The following is an 18,461-nucleotide window of genomic DNA, read 5'->3' on the forward strand; positions in this document are numbered from 1 at the left end:
ATCAGCAAAGAAAGACAGTTAAAACGGTGAGGGTAGAAAGATAAGGAGTTCCTGGAAGCTGGGGACCTTGTTCCAGTGTCTTGGGTAGAAGCTGACTAACTCCTGATGTCACCTGCTTGGTGCCATGTTCTTGGGGAACAAGAACTATCTGTCAAGAACTATCTGTCTCATGGTGCTATCCACTCCTGGGCAATAGAGAGAGAACACCTCCGTTTAAGGCCTCAGTTAGGGTGGAGTTCTACTCAAGGGTAACATTTACACTTTTTCATTTGAGACACAAATCCTGGGCTGGAACCCCTCCGGTTTGGGCAGCACTGTTGGTCAGGAGGATAAAGATCAAAAGGCTCTCAACACTTTATCTGCGTCATAGCACCAGAAAACTGAAAACCAAACTAAGACCTAGGTAAGGAAAGAGTTTATTCACAAAGACGATTGAATAGAAGAACACTTTGATTTCAGAATCTTCAAGTATTTCAAAATCAAGTAGAAAAAGTATTTTTTAAGAGGAAAGGATGAGCAAGGCCAGCAGAAACCTAGTGGGACAGAAGCAGAGGGGTGAGCAGGAGGTAAAATAGGGGTATTTTATTAGAAAATGTTTCCCCTGCCAGCTGATTCTCAGAATAAGCTGTTACAGAATATGTTCTGACCTTAGTATATTAGTGATTCCCCGAAGTTGAGGGGCAGGTCAAAGTTTAGCACACTGTGAGGAGGAGCGAAAGCTGATTACAGTTTGGTCAAGCCAAGTCAGTAGATATGTAATGGACAATTGTAGGCCATCACATTACTAGAAAAAACCCACAAGGATATTAATAATTTCTTAAAAATCATAAAATATGAAGTATGTTCAAATTTCCATTTTTCTCATAAATGGCAAACTAAAAATGTTTTCAGTTTCACTGAAATAAAATGCAAATAAGAGTTGAACTTTGCAATTGGTTCAAATGTTTTTAATTGTTTTCTAAAACAGTTTTCCCCTTCAATTCTTTATTTTTTTTCAATTTATTATAAATCCATATTGATTATCCCATATAGTCTCCTATAGTCTGAATTTTGCTTCTTGAATCTATCCATGCAGATGCAACATATCCAACATGTTCCTCTACCCACAATATTATCTAAAAATTCGATAGCAAAATGTATTGATTACGCTTTGCCTTCTGTTTTATCAAGAACACTTTAAAATTACCAGTTGTTCCTTTATTATTATGGACATGCTTTCTGATTATTACTTTTTTGTGTGTTCACTAAATCGTTCCATTTACCATGGCTTTATAATCCTCTTTAATATCCAGAAAGGAGGCCCTCTGTTAGAATATGCTCTAAATTTCTGAATGGTAATTCTTGTAAATAAACTCTAAAAATCTAATTGAGAATGCAATATGTGTAATATGTATATACAGATTATATATAAGTAAATATGTAATATACACAGATATATACATATATAAATATAAATACCTTAATACATATATACATATATATGAGATAACCTTATAATTTTCATTCACATTATTTATATTATTTACATATTATTTAAGGTCATATGGAAGTCATATTAGAACATCCATCTCCAGTTGCTCAAGTCATTTCAAGTCATTCAAGTATTTCAAAGAATTTTACTGTTTTCTTCTTCAAAAAGTGTTGCACATACCTGAGAAAAAAAGTTTTTAATCTGCATAATGAGCAGTCAATAGGACTGTGGCAATAATCAAATGAGATAGTTAAATTCATAAGTAAATGAAGCACTTCCTATAGTAGCCAGCCCAAAATATTTATTAGATATTTTTATTTGACCAGTTAGTCTGCAGTAGTTATTCCCAGAAAGGAAGTGGCCCTGTTTCTAATTCATTACCATTTGTATTGTCATACATTTTGTGCATGCTATCTTTAGAGGTTACGTCTGTAAACAGTATTGACACACAACCTTTGTCATCTGAGTAATAGCATTTATTTATATTTATCATCAGTATACTAGCTTTTTTAGCAAAATTTCAGCTATCTCCTAGAATTGACTATAAATTACGTCTGGGGGTTCTACTTCTTCTTGAATAATTATTGGTAAACTGTCTTCTGTTAAATCATTTGTTATCCACCAAAGATTTCTACTAATTATTTTTCATATCTTTTTGTTAATAATTATTCTTCACTCCAATCGTGTGTGTGTTCTGTCATGTCTTCCTATGCTCTTTTAGGCTTATTATTAGTGCAAGTATACAATGATTATTTACTTTATACAAAATATGCAAAGGAACGTAATTGAAAACAAACAGTTTCGGGGCTTGCCTGGTGGCGCAGTGGTTGAGAGTCCGTCTGTCGATGCAGGGGACAAGGGGTCGTGTCCCAGTCCGGGAGGATCCCACATGCCGCGGAGCAGCTGGGCCCGTGAGCCATGGCAGTTGAGCCTGCGCGTCCGGAGCCTCTGCTTTGCAATGGGAGGGACCGCAAACGTCAGAGGCCGGCGTATAGCAAAAAAAAAAAAAAAAAAAAAACCAAAAACTGTATCATGATTTTGACCAGTCTCTAAGAAAGGCAGGATTACAAGTTAATCTCAGGCTCCCACTTAATATAAAACAATTACAGTATTTCCACACTTTTGTTTTGAACCCTGAATTATGTTTTTAGACGTTGTGCTCAGTGTGCTCAGTACATCATTTAACCTCACAATAACCCTATCTGATCATTCTTCATCATCTTGTTTCTGTAGACTGGGTAAATTTAAGAGTTTAGGTAGTTTTCCCAGTTTCATATAACTACTAAATTTTGAAGCTTAGATTACTTTTTGTCTGCCTTCCTTTGTATCATATTAAAGTACCATATGCATTTTATCTTGTAGACATTCACGTTTCTGTTTAAAATTATTTGAACAGTTCCACTAAAAAATAAAGTAGGTAGCATATTTGCATAGCAAGCAAAATGCTTCATGATCTGGTCCTCCCCATTTCTCATCTATCAAAAAATCCCTAACTCTCCCTACTGATTATATGGAAATTCACATTATTCCCCCAAATTGCCTTTTACTTTTTTTTTTTTTTTTTTTTTTGCGATACGCAGTCCTCTCACCCTTGTGGCCTCTCCCGTTGCGGAGCACAGGCTCCGGATGCGCAGGCTCAGCAGCCATCATGGCTCACGGGCCCAGCCGCTCTGCAGCATGTGGGAACTTCCCGGACCGGAGCACGTACCCATGTGCCCTGTCTCAGCAGGCGGACTCTCAAACACTGCGCCACCAGGAAAGCCCTTCTCCTTTATATTGATTAAATTAAAGCAACTGGGAAATGTATGCAGTAAAAAAGTAGAGAACACATTGTGTCGTTGCAGTTTTCTTCAGAGTTTCTCCCGCGAGTTGCTCTCGCCAGTTGCTCTCGCGAGTGTCTCTCTTCACCCCTCCCCCACCTCTACATCTTTCATCTTCCCTAACTCTAGTGCAGCTCATCCCTTCTTCCACCCAGCGCTACATCCGGTTCCTTATCATCTTTCTATAAGTAGAGCGCTTGCTCTTGACCATTAGTTTCTTTAGCGGTCGTCTGAAGAGACGCGGGAGGAAGACTTCTGAAGAAGAGGACAAAGTAAGGTAAGGAATTCGGCGTTTTAGGGTGGAGAGAATAATTTATACCTCAAGAGAAAGAGTTGATACCTGTATCTTCTCCTGTTCCCAGAGAAAGCATGGTAATTCAGATTTTGATTTTTCTCTCAGGCTTTCTCTGTAAGATTTAAGAGCCGAGTAAGTTGTGTTTGTAGACATATGTCTGAATATACACTGTCTCCAGAAGTCTATCAGTTGTTCTTGAACAGTACGTTTAAGTTTTGTTCTTCCAGATAATCAGTTCCCAAGGCAGCAGTGGAAAGCCAGTGAAGTTCCTGGATTTTGTCCGTGAATTGAGAGGGTGGGGAGAGGGGTGGAGATAGGTTTGAAATGCTGTGGGAGGGAATACTGAGTAGATAATTTACCTTTGATTAGCGGCATACCCTCTTTGCTGTTTAACTTGTTTACCCCTGGGGGCGGACTGAGAAATTTACCTTTGATTAACGCGTACCCTCTTTGCTGTTTAAGTTTTTTTTTTTCTCTCACTTGCGGGTAGTGGAGCGTACGCCAGGGCGCCATTTTGTTCCGCGTGCACTTTTTTTTTCCTTACGGGTTTTCTTTGTGAAAGCAGAGGTACTGAACAATAGAGGCAAGATACCTAACTATTTTAACTTAAATGATTTAAAACCTGTAACTTTAGTTATCAGATGTCAAAATGTTGATTCACTTGACAAAAACCGTCAGATTTTAATTTTGCACATAAAGTATGTTACTCTCTTTGGACCAGTGTTTCTTAAAGTCTCTCAGTATAAGTAAAACAGTTTAAATTTCCCTCAGTAAAGGATGTAACTCCCTCCTTTGCTTTTATGACTTACCATTTTTGAAGTTTAAACAGTATTTGATGCATAATCAAGAAAAATGTGAGTAGATGGGAAAATTTTGAAAATAATGTTTAAGGTATTTTCTGCACAGTTCATAAAACTTATTAACTGTTAGATGTGTAGAATCCAGGAGCATTTTTTATTGCTTATTTTTTTGTTGTTTTTTGGAAATGAAGCGTTGAACCCTGCAGCTCAAAAGAATTTACAGTTGCCTTCTAATCTGATTTTTACACACAGGTTTTTGTAAGAGATCTATAAAAAATGGAGCATTTGTTATGCCAGTGCTTATTTTGCTTTGTGTTTCAAGTTTCCTCTCTTTTAAGTAAGAAATGGCAAATAATTTCACTGATATTGGGTACTTTACTTGAGTTTTAAACAGGTGTAATAGTTTGATACTTTTGGCTTATAATTTATTTTTTGCTATGAGTATAAAGATATATTTTTAATTACTTACAGAAAAATGGTGGAAGCAGATCAGCCTGGGAAACTGTTCATAGGAGGCCTCCATGCTGACACCAATGAAAATTCTCTTGAAGTGGTATTTGGGAAATATGGTCACATTATGGAAGGTAATTTTTAGAACCAATATATATATCTATTCAAAGCAAATGTGTGTTAAACATACACCACTGGACAGCTAAGTTATAATGCTTTTTCTGTTTTTAACACATGAGCACTTTTTATTTAAGTTTCTACTTTTTATTAGGAAAGCACTGGGCAATGAGGGAAAGTGTACACCTTAGGGGCTCCTACTACTGAGAAGGGAAAAAAGCAGCGTTATTTTCTTCCCCCGACCCGTGCTTTGCAGCATGCAGGGTCTTAGTTACCTGACCAGGGATCAAGCCCACACCGAGTAGCATGCGGCATGTGGATCTTAGTTGCCTGAAGAGGGGTCAGACCCGCGTCCCCTGCATTGGGAAAGTGGAGTCTTATCCACTGGACCACCAGGGAAGTCCCAGGGCTTTTTAAATATACTGTGGTCATAGGACATGAAATGGGAAGAGATATGCTAATTGTAGAATGGTTGAAATTATTGACTCTATTTTTAAAATACTGGAAATGATATAAAATGGAAAGGGTTTTTTTGGTTTATGTGTTTTTGTTTTTTGTTTCAGTGTTAAGTAACTTTCAGGAGGTTGTTACTGTACTGTGTCCATAACATCAAATTGAGTTAAGGAGGCCTTATGAGAAATTGTCAAAGGATTGATTATTTTGAAAATATGAAAAGTTCAATTTTATGTGAAATTTTAAATTAAAAAGATTTATGTGTATTACAGTTATTTTGATGAAGGATCGGGTAACAAACAAGTCTAGAGGCTTTGCTTTTATTACTTTTGAGAATTCTGCAGATGCAAAGAATGCTGCCAAAGATATGAATGGAAAGGTAAGAGTCTTTTAATAATATTTTGTGTTCTCCATTTAATACTATTTCTAGATTGTTTCTCTTTTTTCTAATTTTTTAAACTAACATAATGCCATATAAGCCTTCACTCTCCTTTTTGTCACATAAGTACTGGATTGTCTGGTTGGAAAGAGATTGAAATTAACATTAGCTTTAACAATATATTTTAAACCCGTTTTAGCATTCAAACATAAAAGTAAATAAGTTTTAGCCTGTAGAGCTCTCCCCAATATCCCATACTGTTTCTGTTTTTTTTTTTGCTGTACGCGGGCCTCTCACTGTTGTGGCCTCTCCCGTTACATAGCACAGGCTCCGGACGTGCAGGCTCAGCATCCGTGGCTCACGGGCCCAGCCGCTCCGCGGCATGTGGGATCCTCCCGGACCGGGGCACGAACCCGTGTTCCCTGCATCGGCAGGCGGACTCTCAACCACTGCGCCACCAAGGAAAACCCCCATACTGTTATTTTTAAGTCTCGGCGTTTTTTTTTGGTGGGGGAGCGGGTACGCGCGCCTCTCACTGTTGTGGCCTCTCCCGTTGTGGAGCACCGGCTCCGGACGTACAGGCTCAGCGGCCGTGGCTCACTGGCCCAGCCGCTCCGTGGCATGTGGGATCTTCCTGGACCAGGGCACGAACCCGTGTACCCTGCATCGGCAGGCGGACTGTCAACCACTGCGCCCCCAGGGAAGCCCAAAACTGTACTTTTAATTGCATATTTGCTCCAAGATTTTTTTTATATTGTAGGTAATATTTTTCCCATTTTATATTGCAGGTAATATCTTTTTATATTCATCATACTGTGAATTGTTAATTGTTAAAATTACCTCCAGTGCTTCTCAGTTCTCATAGTGTGGAACACATACATTAATTCCCTTTTTCTATAGCTTGGTTTCTGGTATGCTGCAGGCACTTGGCACATGTTGACCCTTTTACTTTACTTTCATATTTTAAGGTATGGTAGTACCTAAAAGTTGACTTTGACTCATGATTTTATTTTGGGTGCAGAGATAAAGTTGCGTTATGAAGAACAGTTGATGGTGATCCGCCACCCCCATTTTCTTTGTTTTCAAGCACAAGAACGCGTAGTCTGTGTAGACATTAGTCTTCACTTCTTTATTCAACAGATATTTTATTGGCAGGCATTGATTTAGCAATTGATTAATGGTTGTGGGTAAGACAAAATACCTATTTTCTTGGACACTTGTGTTCTAGGGTGAAAGATGAGAAGCATACAAGTAAAAATAAATGCAATTTCATGTGGAAAAATATTAAGGGAAATTAAGTAATTTCATTAGAGCTTAAGGGGAGTGGTGGACACTATTTCTATACATATAGATCTCACAATGTTATATCCTGAATGTTGGGAGGGAGGCAGCCATTCATAAGTCTATGGGAAATATTTTGGACCCAGAAACAGAAAAGGAGGCCCTAAGGTGGGAACACATGGCTGTTGAGGCTGTTTGTATTGGGCCAGGGCCCATCCATATCCACCAGAAGTCTTAGTAGGAATTCAGCATTTAAAATTGTTTTCCAAAAATAACATGAAACAGCTAGAGTGTTTTATGTAGAGCAATTATATGATGATTTGCATTATGTTTTCAAAAATTACTTTGGCATCTATAGAAGGTTAATTTAGGAAGCTGATGGAAGATTAAGAAATGTAAGCATTTCTGAAACATAAGAATATGAAGTAGTATTATAATAAGTTACTCTTTGGGGACATGTTTAAACAATTGAATAAGGCAAGAGATGTTAAGGACCAGATAAGTGCTCTATTTAAAAAAAAAACCAGGGAAATTATTAGAAGTAAATACAGAACAGCAATCATGTTGGAAAATTTTCTTTCTCTTAATATTTAATAAATGCTAAAAATAATTAGAGTAGGAATAACCATTTTGAATAATGGATAATTCTGTTATTCCAATGAAAAATTTTATTTTTTAAATGACACGTATACTTTTATATACCCTTGGGACACTGAAAACTTTGAATGGTAGAAGTACAGAAATGAAGTGAGTTTAGTTATCCATTATAGAAAATAAAAGGGTATATTCTCTCATGATAAGTGAGAGGTATTAATCTTCTTTTAATACCAGAGGACATTTCAGGGAGCTGTAACTGCCAATACATACACTTTGTGTTGGATGACTTACTGAAAGACTGTTACTAATTAAATCTCATTTATTTGGCACAGTGAAGGACACAATCATTTCAGAAGAAAATGTTTGCTTTGTGGAAAAAATACTGATCTTGAACTAGTGCAGTAGTAAATAAATTTGATGTAATGTTACTAATGTTATACTTAATCTTTTTAGTCTTTGGATGGAAAAGCAATTAAAGTAGAGCGAGCCAACAAACCATCTTTTGACAGCGGTGGTAAACAGAGACCGCAACCTCCTGCAAGAAACAGGGGCCATCTGAGAAATCCGAGACATGGAAGAGGAGGAAATGGAAGAGGAGGAAATGGAAGAGGAGGAAATGGAAGAAGACGAAATGGAAGAAGACGAAATGGAAGAAGAGGAAATGGAAGAGGAGGAAATGGAAGAGGAGGAAATGGAAGAGCAAGAGAGCATCCCTCACGTGGAGGACACTTGGGTAATGTTTTAAAATACAAGGCTGCAGCCATAGGACCGAAAAATCATAAGTTTAACTGTATAGAAACATCTCAGTTTTTATTCCATCCTTTATGAGCAAAGTAGTCTGTAAGAATTATTAGATGATGAATTACATTGATAGTCAGAAGTATTTCTAAGTTGTAAGGACTTATTGTAGTTATAAAATGACTTAACTAGATAATATGCAAAAAGTTAATCACCTTACAGGGAAATAGCATAAATTTTAAACTAAATTCAGTCTCTTTTACCATTATTACTAATTGCCTCTTTTCTTCAAGAAGTTTTCTACAGAGTGTACTACTATCGATCATACATTAGAATTTTTCATTTTAGGGCCAATAACTTTATATGAGTTTAAGTCAGTGATTCATTAATAATCTATTAGAAATACATTGATTAATTTTATTCTGAGAGTAGACTTATTGCATCATAAAAATACTAGAGAATCTTGAAAACTACACCACGGAAAATAAAAGTCACTCAGAATATCCACAATTCAGGGATAAACACTTCATATTTTAGGTTTCACCTTGCAGTATTTGTCTTAAGTGTATGTGTTCAGAAATCTAAGCAAATCTCCGTTGTCATTTTGATATGAGGCTTTCCTCCCTGGGTCTGTTGTTTGCATTTGGGGGAAAATACCTTAGGGAAATAAATAGGGCTTTAGATTCTAAAAGGTGTCTTTGATTCAGGAAAAGAGTAAAAACCTCTGCTTCAGAAACATGTATGTTTTCTTTCTGTGTGTATTAGAGGAGAAAGTCGTTGAAAATATATTTTTTGAATTTTTTCAGAGAAGTTTTCTACTTAGTAAGAAAAGGAGGAAAAGCACTTTGTATTTCAAAAACTTCCATATATTTAACAACCTTTGCTTCACCTATTAACCATAACCAGTCTTCAGAAATAAAACATTTGGTTTCTTTTTGTGTTAATTAGATGTGTGAATTTTAGGAAATGTTTTTTGAAAGTTCAGTTAAAGGGTGTGCCCATTTTAAGATAACATAGTTTTGTTCTTTTCCCCCTAACTTGATCTTGAGAAAAGTTTACTAGTTCGTATTCTGCCATGTGTAAGAATACTCATTTTTTCTTGCCTGTGGCACTACAGGGGAATTGGAATATATCTAAACATCTTTCTGGTTAGAAAGGTAAAACATAAATTTTCAGTATTTAATGTGCATTTCTTAAATACTATTAAAATTGAACGCAACATAGCCCTTTTCACTGAAAAATCAACATTAAGAGTTGATCTGTGAATAACACAGGCTTGAACTGTGGGTCAACTTACAAGCAGATTTTTTTTTCAATAAATACATATTACATCACTACGTGATCCAAGGTTGGTTGAATCCATGGATGCAGAACTAGGGATACTGGGCCAACTGTAAAGTTATAAGCAGATATTCTCCTGCAAAGGGGGTTGTTTGTATGTATATACTTAACTGTTAGGTAATGCATTTTTTATTCATCTTTTTTATTTTTAATGTTTTGATCTATACCTAGGATGGAGCGGCTGGGCCCATGGGCCATGGCCGCTGAGCCTGCGCGTCCAAAGCCTGTGCTCTGCAACGGGAAAGGCCACAACCGTGAGAGGCCCACGTACCGCAAAAAAAAAAAAAAAGCTTCCTTGACACCAGAATTATATAACTAATAACTTATCATCTTCCTCCTAAACTGATCAAAGTTCAGGTTTACATTTAATTTATCCAGGTTTTTCTGTACTCTCTTTCTTTTCCCCAAACTGCTTTCATACCAGTGGTTCTTGAATTTCTTCCTAGATTTTCCAAACTGACTTTTACAGTAAGTCTTTGAACTGTACTAACTTATGTGTCATATGAGCAAACAATCTTACTGGTTTAGACAAATATGAAAGCTGAAGACTGGGGTAATTGTTTAGTGAAAATTTATAACAATAAGTGAAACTTGACCAATGAAAAAATGTTGATTCTAGTTAACTAAAAAGATTTCATTTAAACACAGGTTGTGGTGGATATACTCCTAGTCTCAATGCGAGTTCTTCCAGGGGACCCTTTCCAGTTAAAAGAGGACCATCTTCGAGAAGTGGAGGTCCTCCTCCTAAAAGATCTGCTCAAAGACCAAGCAGTAGTGGGATGGGAAGACAAGGTAAATGCTATGTAATGCAGAGGCAGTTGATTCTTATTAATGAAAGTGAGCTATTTTAAACAGAATGTTTAAGCAAAATGGAAAGTGAGAAGTATATGAACATGTTTACCAATCACTAATTTATTGATTGATTTGTGGTTGGGAAATAATCTTTTAGTTTCTAATTATACATGTAGTAGGTGATTAGCAGTGCAGTGGGGAAAACATTGCTTGTATGTCCATGTTTGCTATAGAATTCCTCTTAATTTAAGTTGTTGCTAACACTTTTTGGTTAGTAGGCTTCTTTATCACATAGTTTCAATATCAGAATTTTCATGAAAACTATGTCCTGTGAGAGAATGTTCTGGTCTGTAGAGTAGTTTAGCTATGTATATTGGCCACCTGGTTTTTAATTTAATTATTATAAACAATAACTGAAACTTGCCATATGAACTGTAGTTTGTGCTCTTAACTTTTTTAGCACTGTTTTCTGATCCTTAATATGGTACGGACTTGAAACAGTCATTTTCAAATTGCCATTTTATGTGTAGAATATTAATGAAGCCAAATGTAGCACGGTATTGACTTCAAAATACAACAGAAGCTAAGAAGCCTACCCTTTCCATTATTAGATGGTTAGCCTAGTGAACAAACAAGAGAAGAGAACAAACAACGTCCTAGTGACCTCTAGGAATTAGGAATAAGAATTAACACATGAAGAGAACATTATTTATGGGAGATAGTTTCATATTTTGGAAGTGGTACAGTGTTTTTCAAATGAGCCCTTTATTGCTAATAAACAATAGAAGTCACTATTGCTATCATCATAAAAGGTCAATAATTAAGGTTGTACACATAAAGGAGAGAGCCAACCACTTGGTGATTGAATATGTGACAGTAGTTACCAAAAATTAATTATTTGCTCAAATTTTGAGAAGTTTTCCCTACTGCTGGTAATTTAAAGGGTATGTGAAATGTATAGGGAACGGGAGGTGTACCGAAAATAAAATGTTCAGTGGTATCATTTAAAGGGAAACAAAAATGTGCATAAATGGAATTTTAGAAGGAGTAGTTTTTTAAAATGATTTTGGAGAGAGGAAGGATATCAGACTTTTGAATTTTTCCTGGAAACATTACTGTCAATTTTGAGATACTTAAACACAAGCATTTTTAAATTAAAGGCTCAGTATCACGTGGAAGACATTATGGAGCTTCTCCTCACAGAGAGCCAGTCTCTTTTCGGAGAGTTGGCTATATGTCACGAAGAGATGGTGGTTATGCTACTAAAGATAGGTAAGAAAAAACACAGTATATGAATTAAGCCATGGTTAATTTTGTTGTTCTTGCTGAAATTTACCTAACACAAAATTGAACATTTAAAAGTGAACAATTCAGTAACATTTAGTACACTTAACAGTGTTATGCAACCACCAGCTCTGTTCAGTTCCAAAACATTTCATTACCCCAAAATAAAATTAATAAGCAGTCACTCCCATTTTCTCCCGCCTTGTCCCTGGTAGGTGCCCATCTGTGTCCTTATCTATGAATTTATCTAATCCTGAATATATCATACTAATGGAATCAAACACTATGTGACCTTTATTACCCAGCTTTCCCTTAGCATAAATGTTTTCAAGGATCATTCATGCTGTAGCATGAATCACTACTTCTGATCTTTTTTTTTTTTTGGCTGACTAAATATTCCATTTTATGTGTGGTTAACATGGTTTGTTTATCCATCTGTGTGGGTTATTCCCATCATAGTGCTGTCATGAATACTCCTGTACAAGCATTTGGGTACCTGTATTCAATTCTTTTTGAGTGTATATATACTTAGGAGTGGAATTCCTGGGACATATAGTAATTCTTTAATTTTTTAAGGAACTGCTAATCTTTTCCACAGAGCCTGTACTATTTTACATTTCTGCCACGCACATACATGATTTGTTTCTCTGCATCTGCACCAGCACTTGATATATTCTGTTTGTTTTTTTTAAATTATAGCCAGTCTGATAGGTGCAAAGTAGATATTTCATTTTGGTTTTGAATTGCATTTCCATAATAAATACGTTGAGCAGCTTTTCATGTCCTTGTTGGTTATTGTGTATCTTCCTTGAACAAAAGTATATTCAAGTCCTTTGCCCGTTTAAAATTTTTTGTCTTTCTGTTGTCTGAATTCTTTATATATTCTGGATATTATAAGTTGCATTTAAAATTTTATCTGCTTTATTTAACTTATTCAAGCAGAGCTTATCCAAGCTCCCGAGACAGCAAGGATTATACTCCACCACGTAGAGTCAATGCATACCGTTATTATGGACATTCAAGTTCTTGGAATGATCATCCCTCTGGGGAACATAGGTAATATAAAGTTTTGTGTTTTTATCAAATAAAAACATTCTTTTAAATTATGTGATCGTGACACGTAATTTAAATCTATGACATTCTTTTAAATTTAGTGATCGTGATGGCTGTGGTGGAAGTCGTGATAGAGATTATTCTGAATATCGAAGTGGAAGGTCTTACAGGGATTCATGTGGGAGTTACGGTAAGAGTCCAGTTACAACCTGTAAATCATAGAATTAGACTTAACCAGATCGTTGTTTACTCTAATTTTACTTCAGTTCCTCAAAGGTAAAACTATGTTTAGCATGGCCTTTTTGATAAATTAAAGACCTTTGAATTATTTTCTTAATAGCTCACTTAAAATGCAATGAAGGGTAAATTGACAGTCTCATCTTTATTTCTCATTACAGAAAAACTATTTTAACATTTTTCTTTTTTTTTTTGCGGTACACGGGCCTCTCTCTCACCGTTGTGGCCTCTCCCGCTGCGGAGCACAGGCTCCGGACGTGCAGGCCCAGTGGCCGTGGCCCACGGTCCCAGCCGCTCCGCGGCATGTGGGATCCTCCCAGGCCGGGGCACGAACCCGCGTCCCCTGCATCGGCAGGCGGACTCTCAACCACTGCACCACCAGGGAAGCCCCTATTTTAACATTTTCAAATAATCAGTAGAGTGCTATTAAAAGTATGAAGCATAGGAACATTATGAAGGTGAGAATTTCAGTCCATTTTCAGAAAATAACATTTACTTTAAAATAAACTACTTAGGCTGAAAAATATTGCTCGCTCTTTTAAATAAATGTGAAAGCCCTTCACTGTTGCTACATAGTTTATATTTTCATAGCAGAGACAGATAAAGCTTATCTTTTCAAATATTTAGCACTTTAAGTCATGTTATATGATACCAGAAAAATTTGTAATGTTTAAATTTAGTTTATGAATCATTAACTTCACAGGTGACTCCCGTGGTGCACCAGCAGCACAAAGGGCCCCTGTGACTTACGGTGGAAGCAGTCGCTATGATAGCAATACAACAGATGGATATGGAGGAGGTCCGGAAGGTTACTCAAGCAGCCAAAGTAATACTTATTCAAGTGGTCGTGAGCGTGGAAGACAAGAACAACCAGGGTTTCCACCCTCTGTGAATGGGGGCTACCTTGCTCCTCGTGACTCATACAGTAGCTCAGGTTGTGGGGCTTCCAGGGGAGGTTATGCGGGAAGCCAATATGAATGAGAGGGCCAAAGCAGATATTAAAAATAACACTCAGTTATGTACCAAATGTTCTTTACAAAGGAAAAGTTTAAGTTGGTTTCTTTAATTGATGCTTGAATACTACTAAAAGAAAAATGTTGGTTTGGGGGGAACAGGCATATATTAACTTTCCCTTTATGACTTTTCAGAGAAAATGACAACATGGAATTATTCAAAGTACTTTCATAGTTGTTAATGTTAGTTGAAAAGTAGAAGTTGTGTTTAAAATGTAATGCTCAGAATTTTCAGAGTAAAACAATTTCATGAAATATTTCTTGTTAATTATACTGCTGAGTTAAACAAGCATAAAACTTTTGTTTGGAGGATGAATTGTGCTGTTTGCCTAAACTTTTCCTTTGTGTCTTTGAACATGAATGTATTCAAAATTAAGCAATGTGTTATTTCTCCATCACAAGCTGTGACTGTTTTCCAGTTAGGCTAAGCAAATTACATGTTCCTTTTTGAAAGCTTAAACATACAAAAGGTTTGAGAAGTCTCCAAAAAGGCTGAAAAACAATGTTTGCATTATTACTGACATTCTATGTGCCTTTATCCTTTTAAAGCAATAGTATAGGGCTTCCCTGGTGGCGCAGTGGTTGAGATTCTGCCTGCTAAAGCAGGGAACACGGGTTCGAGCCCTGGTCTGGGAGGATCCCACGTGCCGCGGGGCAGCTGGGCCCGTGAGCCACAACTACGGAGCCTGCGCGTCTGGAGCCTGTGCTCCGCAACCAAAAGAGGCCGCGATAGTGAGAGCCCCGCACACCGCGATGAAGAGTAGCCCCTGCTTGTCACAGCTAGAGAAAGCCCTCGCACAGAAACGAAGACCCAGCACAGCAAAAATAAATTAATTAATTAATAAACTCCTACCCCCAACATCTCCTTTAAAAAAAAAAAGCAATAGTATAAATGAAAGGAAAATTTACACATGTGAATGTAATGAGTTTAAGAAATCTTGAGGTTAAGTATCTATTTTCTGATCCATATTCAAGTGGCAGATGACCAACGTGGGAATAATGATAATAAAACCAATTTTCCACTAAATGTAAATGGAACCAGTTAACTTTTCTGAGTATATATCTTAGTGAAAGTTAGTACCCCTGGACTGTAAAACATTGGGAAACGTTTTAAGTACTACTGTTTTTAACTTTATTTTGGCGTGCCTGTGCCATTGGAGCCAGGAGTTCCTGCTCCAAAATCAGAAAATCAGAATCCGGTTTGCCTCGGGACCTTTAACCACTGGGAGCTCTCAGAAAATGTACAAGGAAATGCATGGTGGCCGAAGTTGCTGGATACTTTTCTTCCAGGGGACAGAGAGCCCGAAGCTCTGTGGCATGAGAAGGGAGTGTCCAGCAAACCCAGCTCTTTGCTCGACTTGGAATTCCTTTGCTCAAGAGCAGAAAAGCCATGCAGTGAAGAGCTCCGTCTGAGTGTCTGTCTGTCTCCCTTCTGTCTTTGTGTGTGTGTGTGTGTGTGTGTGTGTGTGTGTGTGTGGTGTGTGCGTGCGTTCTTGTTTCTGTACGTATCTGCTCCCTCCCTCTGTGGCCCACTCTCCTGGGATCCCCTCTGGATACTTAAACTCTCCGAGAAATTCTACCTTGCCTGGCACCAAAAGACCTCTCCTCGTCTGTGATTGGCACCCACGGGTTCTCGGACTTTGTGTGACCACACGTTTGCATAGTGCCTTTCAAACGCTTGAGTGGCAGGCAGAAATTGCCTTTCTGCTAGCCAACACAAGGTGACAAGCGTCCCTCCGGGAACGGACATTGACACATGGCACAAGACGAAGTTGACTTGGCCATCCTGTCTTTTGAGAGACCGAGAGAGGGAGACACTCTTTGGTGGCACTGGGGAACGCCAGAAACTTTATTTGGACACGTGCGCACACACTGAGGTGCTGAGGACTGCACCCAGTCAAGGGCCACCACGCACGCATGCATGCCTTCACCACTGCCAACCCGAGGATGTGAATTTTGCCGACCCTAAGGATGCCCTGTGAAAGTGGTTCTGCTCTCGTCCACCTTCCAAATGAGATCACATCCCAGCCCAGCCCTTCGCCCCAGTCTTGTGGGACAGGGGAGCAGGGGTAGAATCCAGCTAAGCCATCACGGCCATACTCCTGAGCCACAAGGCTTGTCAGAACATTAGAGTGATGTCTTAAAGCAGCAAAATCAGTGTGAGGCAGTCGGTTATGCCTCGGTGTGGGTCGGTGTGCCAAACCTTATGAAACAAAGGCCAGGTGTTTCTCAAGGGCCTACACAGGGGTGGGGGAAAGGTTGCTCATGCACTGGAGAAGGAGATAATGGTGGCTGTAGCTGAGATGGGAGTGGGGCTGGAGGGGTGGAGGGTGGGTCTTTCCTCTTTGGGCCTGGGCATCGGGCCCTTTATGATTCTCATGTACTTTACATCCTCCCTGTCCTTCCACAGGTGCTTTCTTCCTCCCTCTAGTCTCAGCCCCTGGTCGAGGGTGCTGGCGTGTGATGCCACTTACACTTAGCTCCACGGGTGGTACCTCTGGGCTGGAGTCCCTGGCTTGGGGGCTTCAACTGGCCCACAGTTTACGTACGTTCTATAAGCTCTTTAAGCTTTTCCACATCCCCGCGTCCATCCCAACGTCCACGCATGCATGACAGTAGTCGTGCCTGTTCCTGAGCACGCACGTGCATCACGTGCCCCCCCACTCCCCCCACACACACACTACACACGGGCAGGTACCTATGCAGAACTCTACACGTACCTGTTTCCACGAGAAAGGATTTTGGTCAGCGCCCCCTTGTTTACTGTTCCAGTTGTTTTCTGTCCCCCGCCTCCCCTCTGTGGATCTAGCCCATGTGCACATTGAGCTCCACGGGTTGTTCTTGGAACGATTGCCCTGCCTGTGGGACAGTGTGGTTCAAAGTGAGTGCAGTGGGAGGCTGAGTCACGTGCACCTGTGTTCTGTTTCCTCCCGGTTGCCTTCGACAGGGTGACCGTGGGGCGCACGCAGGCTCGATTCCATTCCCCGTGCCCCTGTCTGTGGCACCATACAGGAAGACAAGGTGCTGGGGGCCCAGCCGACTTGGGACACGCTTTCCTCTTCCCTCAGCTGTCAGGTTGGTTCGCGTGTCCCCGGGTCGCCTGCTTAGAGAGGTGCTCCAGGGCTCCCTTTGCTCTGTAGGTGTTTGCCCTCAGCTGGTTTCTCTTTCCCCCTCAGGCAGCTGTGGGAGGCCACGGGGAACCAGGTCGTGGCTACGTGTGTGCTACAATGTCCTGAAGGTGGATGCAGCACTTGGGTGAAGAAATTAGTCTCTGAAGGTGAGGCTGAAAAGAGGAGGTGGGCTCCCTTCCCGTCTGCCCTGCTGTTTACTGCTAAACACGCACAGGGCCCCCACCCTGATGGCCACCCTGGGAATCTTGCCTGCCCCGGGGGCCAGCGTCAACCCGTCCCTGGTGCAGAAAGCAGCACCCTCTTCATTCGCCGGGAGGCCCTCTGCCCACTCGGGGTCTCACTGACTTGGTCAAGGACAAGGCTACCTTTCCATTCCTCTCGGTAGCTCTGTGTTGGCCGAGCCTACCGCTCGGCTGTAGGTCCGCTGACCCCCTGGTAACGGGTTGGCCAGGTGACACCGAAGAGCCTGACCTAGGAACCAGGGGCCCTGCCAGTGTCACCTGGGGCAGACCTCCTTCAGGTTCTGTGTGATACACAGAGAGAATGTGCCCCCAGCGGCACCGGGCAGAGACGTGCCAGGAGAGAAGGGCATAGGGACCGGAGGATGTGATCGCTTTAGACAGGCAGCGAGGCGGGATATCTGACAGAGGGGCTCCTGGCCGCAGTCAGAGAAAGAGACACGAGCTCATGCGCGGAAATGGCAGGGCCCCCAACACGGGCAGGGCCGAGCTTAGACGCTGCCTCGCAAGGGACAAGGACACCAAGACCCTGGCCGACTTCAACACAGAAACCGTCTTCACAGAGATGGAGCCTGCGTGCTCCCTCCTGAGTGGATGAGGGAGATCCCCGCTGGACAAGAAGTCATACGTCTCAGGGCCCCGATAACCCGATATGCCAAGGGACGACGCGGTGAGGGACAGCATGGAGGATGTGGGCCCTCCACCTTGAACAACAGCTACAGGGGAAGCCCCGCGTGCCGTGCCCCAGCGGGGCTGACAGGTTTCCACCCTCAAAGTCGAAGCTTTGTTCCCCAGGGTGAATCTCAGTGAGGCGCATCCACTGGGTTGGACCACGAGGCCCCGGCGGTGGGCACCCGGGGCCACAGCGGGCAGTGTAAGCCTTCCTTCCCCACCGGGGGGTGGCCTGACCATTTCTGCCACATCGTGCCTGGGCAGGCGGGCCGCACCTGAACCCAGCCATGGCGCCTTA

The 18,461-nt window shown here is 40.4% G+C and overlaps 1 protein-coding gene across 1 annotated transcript; it reads left to right on the forward strand.

Moving 5' to 3' along the window:
- Positions 1-4,861: 4,861 nt before the first annotated feature.
- Positions 4,862-17,357, forward strand: LOC309978854 (uncharacterized protein; the record flags this gene model as incomplete). Its single annotated transcript, XM_082865500.1, has 7 exons — positions 4,862-4,970; positions 5,679-5,785; positions 8,117-8,177; positions 10,413-10,534; positions 11,695-11,806; positions 12,973-13,061; positions 17,298-17,357. 7 exons carry the CDS (start codon positions 4,862-4,864, stop codon positions 17,355-17,357), a joined length of 660 nt encoding a protein of 219 aa, XP_082721626.1.
- Between the last annotated feature and the right edge of the window lie 1,104 nt (positions 17,358-18,461).

The sequence above is a fragment of the Leucopleurus acutus genome, assembly GCF_964270905.1.
Source record: "Leucopleurus acutus genome assembly, chromosome: Y".
Lineage (NCBI taxonomy): Eukaryota > Metazoa > Chordata > Mammalia > Artiodactyla > Delphinidae > Leucopleurus > Leucopleurus acutus.